Source organism: Hyalella azteca, unplaced genomic scaffold, assembly GCF_000764305.2.
Source record: "Hyalella azteca isolate HAZT.00-mixed unplaced genomic scaffold, Hazt_2.0.2 contig15878, whole genome shotgun sequence".
Lineage (NCBI taxonomy): Eukaryota > Metazoa > Arthropoda > Malacostraca > Amphipoda > Hyalellidae > Hyalella > Hyalella azteca.
This window is the reverse complement of record NW_025945712.1, coordinates 91,165-98,845: the sequence shown is the minus strand read 5'-3', so window position 1 is coordinate 98,845 and position 7,681 is coordinate 91,165. Positions and strand designations below refer to the sequence as shown.

Sequence of the window (7,681 nt, the reverse complement as noted above, 5' to 3'; positions counted from 1 at the left end):
GTGTAGCTGTCAGCTCACCTTCTTCAGAAGTGTGAAAGCTTTTGCCGGTGAAGGTGTGTTATACGATCGGTCCATAAAGAAGTGTTGATCGGTTCAAAATGACATAAGAACAGGTTCTTTTCAATAACCTATGGATTGGCACCATGCGGAGGTGCATCCCGAGTTGCCCCGCCAGTCTCGAGTTGCCCCGGTTGACGGTACCGCATTTACCCTATGAAAATGCTGGTATCCAAGATACTTTCTAGTTTACTTATAGGACTCAAAAATAAACTTGAAGAAGAGTCTAAAAAAATTGCTGCTTTGCCACTATGATGGTGCGTTTAGTCCCTAAGTGGAAAATTGGGCACAAGCCATCTGCAAATTGGACATAAACTACAGGCCCATACCTAAATCTGTCAAATTTTACCTGTTCTAAATTTCAGTGGCCTTTCACAAATTTCTTCAGTAAAAAATAAGAAAAATTGCCTCATTTTACCTAGCAACCTAGGTACAATGTTCGACTGAACTTGTGAACTGAATTTGACAGTTTTCACTTCACTGACAGCAACAAGTGGCACTGTGGCAGACTGGCCGTGTGGCACAATAGTATAGGTATGAAAATACTATAGGTGCTGAGTGACAACTTTTGTGTACTTTTCATTAACACTAACAGTGAGACTTTTAATTCAAGTCCCAGCACAGAATTAGGCCTACCTTAATTTCTGAAATATATTTTCCACAGATATCCAAGTTTCTAGATTTCTTTGACCATTCCGTTTTGAGCTTTTCATAGAGGGCAACAGTTTTCTTAATAAGTGTTTCTCGTGACATCGTTACAAGAAAACAAGAGTTTTTCTTCTTCTTATAGGTAAAAGTGAATGTATTTGACAAATTGACACCAACACTTTGCAACGGACTAAACCACAAATAGGTACAGGCTGACTTGTTTGGGACGTGAGTATACGGAGTCGTGAAAACTGGCTGACGTTGGTCCCGTCAGATCTTCCTACAGAGGATTAAAATGAATGAATTTACAACAGACTTCATTTTGGAGTTTCGATTTGTCACTTGTGCTGGGAATACGTCTGATGTAAAATCCTCTGTATAACAGATAAGCCATATAACAGCTCAATCATGCCTGTTTAAATGAACAAGCATTAAAAAAAGTATTTCAAGCACGGCCCCCTGGACTAGGAAAAACGGAATGTGAAAATTTCACCGACTCGCAACTGAACAACTTTGTAGCTGCCGGTGACGATTGGGCCTAGGCCAAAATGGAGACAGCATTGCTGATAGGCCAAAAAGGAAAGCCACAAACGACTTGAGGCCAGATACCAAGCACTGCTCACTGTTTAGGTACCAAACCGGTTGACAAAAGTGCGTGAGCGTTAGCGTGGGTTACAACGTGGGCCAACCCGGCCCTGAACCTGCCCTATTCCTGCTCTTCCTTTAGCCACGTTTTATTTCCTCAATTCGTAACCAGTAATTATGAAATTTATTACATGGTTTCACATGCTTATTGCACAGTCGCGACGATTTTTTTTAAATTTTTTTACCTCATCTCCTTGTCATATAAAACGGTAAAACAGGTGCAAACGGGTGAATTCTGTCCCGTAGCCACGTTTTATTCCCCCAATTCGTAATAAATAACTATGAAATTAAATATATGGTTTCAAGTGCTTATTGCGCAGTCGCGACGATTTTTTATTTTTTTTTTCCCTCATCTCCTTTGCAAATAAAACGGTAAAACGGGTGCAAACGGGCAAATTCAGTCCCATAGCCACGTTTTATTCCCTCAATTCGTAACCAATAATTATTAAATTAAATACATGGTATCACATGCTTATTGCGCATTCGCGATCATCGTTTTTTTACATTTTTACATGAGAAGGCATGACCATAAGTGTGCATACCAAACCCATTCATTTCTGGTTTAATACCAGACTGGGCCCATACCAGAATAATACCAAATCGTGGGCCCGGTCATTAAAAACACATAAAACGACGATTTTAGAGTCGAGAGTCTTCGTAGGTTAGGTTAAGTTCGCCAAGTTATTTTTTTAATAAAAAAATAACTTTGCTGACTTTACCTAACCTTGAGATCCCTCGATGAGGGAATAAAACGGGGCTACGGGACTGAATTTGCCCGTTTGCACCCGTTTTATCATTACTCAACCTCAGCGGCAGTAGCGGCCGCTACATTTTCAGTAGCGGTGTGGGGGTTTTATTTGCCACTCCACATTAAGTTGATAACTCCAATCAGGAAATTGAATGGCCTAGCTAGTTAACTTGAATTATTCACCAAGGGACAGACAGAAGCATAGGGATCGGCAGGACGAATTTGGTTGGGAGAAATGAACACACAATTAATTAATGAGTTTTATTTATTTGGCATAGCTCACGTGACCTGTTCGATGATGTGGTGATGAAGATGATGTGCTCGGCTTAGTGATGTGCTTAAATGGAGACAGCATTGCTGATAGGCCAAAAAGGCAAGCCACAAACGACTTGAGGCCAGATATCAAGCACTGCTCACAGTTTTAGGTACCAAACTGGTCGGACAAAAGTGCGTGAGCGTTAGCGTGGGTTTTTATTCCCTCAATTCGTAACCAATAATTATGAAATTTATTACATGGTTTCACATGCTTATTGTACAGTTGCGACGACTTTTTTTCAATTTTTTTTACCTCATCTTCTTTTCATATAAAACGGTAAAACGGGTGCAAACGGATGAATTCTGTCCCGTAGCCACGTTTTATTCCCTCAATTCGTAACCGATAATTATTTAATTACATGAGAAGGCATGACCATTTTTTTACATGAGAAGGCATGACCATAAGGGTGCATACCAGACCCATTCATTTCTGGTATAATACCAGACTGGGCCCATACCGGAATAATACCAAATCGAGGGCCAGAGGTCATTAAAAACACATAAAACGACGATTTTAGAGTCGAGAGTCTTCGTAGGTTAGGTTAAGTTCGCCAAGTTATTTTTCAGTAAAAAAAATAACGTTGCTGACTTAATCTAACCTTGAGGTCCCTCGATGAGGGAATAAAACGGGGCTACGGGACTGAATTTGCCCGTTTGCACCCGTTTTATCATTACTGAACAACCTCAACGGCAGAGGTGGGCAGAAGCGCGCTACATGTAGCGGCCGCTACATTTTCAGTAGCGGTAGTGGCGCTACATTTAAGCATTTGTAGCGGTAGCGCCCGCAACATATTTAAGTAGCGATACGAGGTTTTGCCGCTACAGCGCTACCGCTACATTTATAGATAAAGCCTTTAGAATTTTAGATTTTACTTTATAGTATTAAATATTATTTAAAAACCAGCATGACACATACATAATATAAATTACGGAATAAAACGAAAGATTTCGGTGTAATATTGTCAACCTCAGCCTGTTACTAGTGTCAACATGTTAGTTGTTACTTGTTAAGATGTTACCAGTTACCACTTGTTCTTGTTCCGTGCCAGCTGCCACCTCATGTCCACGAGGACCACGACCACATCACGGACATCAGGCATCAGCCACCTAACTTCAGTTGGCTGACAGCGCTTGCAGGGTGTTTTTGTGTCCCCGTTCGTGTGCGTTTCCCAGTGTGTTAGGAGCTTACAGGGTGGCAACTGCCAGGTTATACCACTGGATTTGAAAACGGTTTCTAGACTATCTATGTATGCTAAATAATTAGTGTTTTCGTATGTACCTAAAATGGATAAATATATTACTAAGGCCGGTTGTGCGTCCAGGGATAAAGATGATGAAGTAGTATTGGAGCATGAAGATGCAGAACCGCAATTGTCAGAGGACGAGGAGCCATCAGTGACTGTGTTTATCAATCGGCTCACCTACTAAGGCTAGTACAAGTATATTGTACTAGCCTTAGTATTTTAGCGGCGCTACATTTTACTGTAGCGGTAGCGCCCGCTACAATCTAGTGGGTGTAGCGGTAGCGCCCGCTACATTTAGAGCAAGTAGCGGTAGCGGCCGCTACATTCAAAGTAGAGCTGCCAGCTCTGCTCAGCGGTGTACGCAACGATTTGTTCTCTTTAAATCTTTTTCTAGAATCAGAAAATAAAAGAAGATCCATCATTGCTGGTGCTCTTGTAAAACATTTCAGTCTGCCGTCTGAATTAGTGACCAAGACTCTGCGATGCCCTCCGGCGCATGGTGAAGCCATGGACAGTGAAGTCTTAACTTAACCAGCCTCTCCCGGTGCAGGGGCTGTATGCTCTGGTGATGATCTTGCTGATGTCCTGGGTGTGCATGATTTTGAACTGATACAGTCCACAGATTCTTCGAATACAGACTTGATAGCACCTCCAAACCACTTGCAGAGGGAAAGCTGGCTAAAAGTCTCTACTGGAAAAGGGAAAAATATAAAACAGTAGTTAGTAAACAGAAAAGCCCTCAAGATCGCCAAGCCTTATCATCCATAGCAGCAGGTGAATCGAGGATGTCAACTCGGCAACACCCTCGCACTTCCCAACTTGCACAATAATAAATGGCCCCACCTTTATCACCGTTCTCCACCATTTTACTAAATTGTAATAGTTTATATACTCATATAGCAGAAATCAAGCTGATGCTGTATACACATTTTGAACCGACAGCATCACGCACGGTGTTTTGTGCCTCACTGGGACATGGGCAAAAGACAGGTACTTGTCTACCTTTATGGGTTATACTCCCTATTGGTGCAACAGGAATGGTAGAGGTGGGGGTCTTTGTATGCTAGTGCTTAGCTCACTGTGCTTTAGGCGCCTAAATCTGCTCCCTCATGCAATGGGAGTGCTGGAGGCATAGGCAATAAGCCTGACGCTCCTGAATGCAACTACGGTGTCTATTTTGAATATATACAATCCCAATGGCTCAGTAATTCATCAGGAATTTACTCACTACATCCAGCAGCTAACCAAACCTCATCTGGTGATAGGAGACTTTAATGTCCACTCACCCATTTTGTCTACAAGAATAAACGAATCAGATGCTACTGGATGAGCTCTTGAGGACCTGCTGCTGTTGGAGCCGCTGATCATGATCAACCAAATAGATCTACTGTATACACATACATAGGTCGTTGCACCGGGAGACCAGGCTGCCTGGACCTGGCACTGGCCACCTCTGAGCTGATGTTGCCCCCTGTCTCATTATTAGCAGACTGCCGGATGTGGGTAGTGATCATTTCCCACTTGGACTATGCTCCAGTCTCCAGAGGGAAGCTTAGCCCTGATGGGCTAAAAAGTATCTCATCATGTATTTGTTCAAAAACCTTGACAACCCCAGCAGCAGTAGATGAGCAATAGCTGACTTCTCCACAAGAATGATTGATGCAGCTTCCCAGAGGGAGCGCAGCCCTACACTACAAATTTAGCTCGTAAATAAGCCCTGGCGCCAACGCCTACCCTATAATGTAATAACTAAACTCAGCTCACACCCAAGAAGCTGTAGGTAACTGAGTCATCTCCCCACACCAACTTTAAGCAACACCTAGAGGGCATATTAGCCTGTGTGATTAAGTGCCTAAAGCCATAGGTGTCATTTCCTTTCCTGGAAATAGTTTAGTATAGTATAGTATCTTCGGCATGAAGTAAATAGGCCTGGATAGGCCTGTCGCCGATTCTTGTACTTTTCTTGACTAGACTAGACTAGACTTGACTAGACTAGACTTGACTAGAGAGGCGCTTTGCAGCCGCTTCTTGACCGATTGACGAGCTAGCGATTGACAGGGGCCATGCCTCATGCAACACAAGCGCAGCGCTTAGTAGAAAGTAGATAGCTATTAAATAAAAGAATTTATATCACTTGTATGCTTAAATCGCAAATTAACTAAGAATTTAAATTAAATTACAATTTTAAATAAAATTAAAAATCTAAAATAATTAATTAAAGAAATTGAATTCGTCCTATGGTTTCAATGTATTAATTTGTGACTTCTGATTTGTGATTCTAGATTCCACGAACTGACGATGGAGCTGGTCTCCGAAACGTTTTCTATAAAGATATGAATTTTTGTGGACTATTCTTTGCTTTTAAATTCTTAGTTAGTAGATAGCTATCTGTGGTCTAGTAAGGTTGATTGTGTACGTTGGTCCGGTACACCAAATGTCGACTAACACCACTCTCGTTGGAGTCATTCTCTAGTAGAGCGCCTAATTGATCTTTATAGAGAACACGAATGCCTATATGGACTGTTCGGTCAAAGGAGTACAAAAATCGAAATGCAAATGATGTAAGTTATTTTTACATGACGTGTTTAGTTTATGTGATTTAAGCAACTCCTGACAATTTATGCATTACCGTTTAGCGATTTCAAAGGATGATATAATATCGGTACGAATATTGGAACTTTGCATTTAAGAATAGACTATATTTTTATAAACTGTATCTTTTTGAATGTGCTAGTTCTCTAATCATGATGCCTATGCTAAATTCTCGTTTACAACTGACATAGTGCGAAGAATGGCGGACCGCAGCACTCCCGATAACAATGGCCCACAGCTCATCCTCATTGACGTCTAGGTGGCAACTAGTGTTCAAAGCGCGCGGTCTCGAGCTAAGGTGCTTATACACAGGGCTATTAGCTGCGTATATTGGTTGCGTATACTACAGTTTTGCAGGCTGAGAGCCTATACACGAGTATAGCGTTTTCGGTACACTGCTGACTGCGCCCGCGTCAGTGCGACGTTGGGAGTTGTCGAGTAAGGGTGTGCACGGTGGAGGCATGCGAGAGCAAGAAAGCAGTGCGCGCTATAGTGGGCGAGAGAGAGAGCGACGCACCTATGCTCTGTATGACGGCCGGGCGGCTACTGAGCGCAATGCGCAATACACAAATTTTGTAGCCTGGCCTGGTAGACGTAACCAATATACGCAACTAATAGCCACGTGTATAAGCACCTATATATCGCTATATATATTACACTAGTGGCACATGTCGTTGCCACTAGTGTAAACGGGCCTTTAGAAGTGATAGTATGGGGTGAAATTCTGTGGAGTAGGACCTGTTGACAATTGACTATTTTATTCAGCAGGCTGTGGAGTGAGGTAGGTGTTGCTTAAGGTTGGTGTGGGGAGATGACTCAGTTACCTTCAGCTTTTTGGGTGTGAGCTGAGTTTAGTTTTTGCATTATAGGGTAGGCGTTGGCGCCAGGGCTTGTTTACGAGCTAAATTTGTGGTGTAGGGCTGCGCTCCTGATCCTGAAATCTTCAGAGCAGGGTTTCCTCAGGGAGCAATCCTGAGCCCACTCCTATTCAACCTCCTACTTATGGACATTCCACTACAAGATAACATCCACACACTTATTTACGCAGACGATATTGCAATAGCATGCCGTGCAAAAACTATGAAGGACGCAAAACTGATGACTGACAACCTGAATTTCCTTCGAGACTACTTCAAATGCTGGGGACTAGTGGTCAACCCCAATAAAACTGTCTTCCAATACTACTCCGATAAATGCAAACAGGTCCCAATTATGCGTTATGATGGAGAGCTCATCACCTACAAACCCCAACACAGAGTACGGCACTGGGCCTGTCCTTTAAAAAAAGTTAAGTGATCGTAAGTTCATCAGCCAATCATTGACGGCCTTTCAAGTAAAATCCACCAATCATAGACAAGAAAATAGAGCGTAAGTACCTGCGTCAATACGCGAGTTTTGAAAGTATGGCCACTGGGCTCGATTCTTGATGCGC

General features: G+C 42.5%; 1 protein-coding gene across 1 annotated transcript in view; it reads right to left on the bottom strand.

Moving 5' to 3' along the window:
* Positions 1-1,118, bottom strand: part of LOC108664743 (26S proteasome non-ATPase regulatory subunit 8) — a 10,308-nt gene extending 9,190 nt beyond the window's left edge. Inside the window, exon 1 of the mRNA XM_018151419.2 lies at positions 694-1,118. Within this exon, the coding sequence (XP_018006908.1) occupies positions 694-810 (117 nt within the window). The 5' untranslated portion in view covers positions 811-1,118. The remainder of the gene's footprint in view (positions 1-693) is intronic.
* Between the last annotated feature and the right edge of the window lie 6,563 nt (positions 1,119-7,681).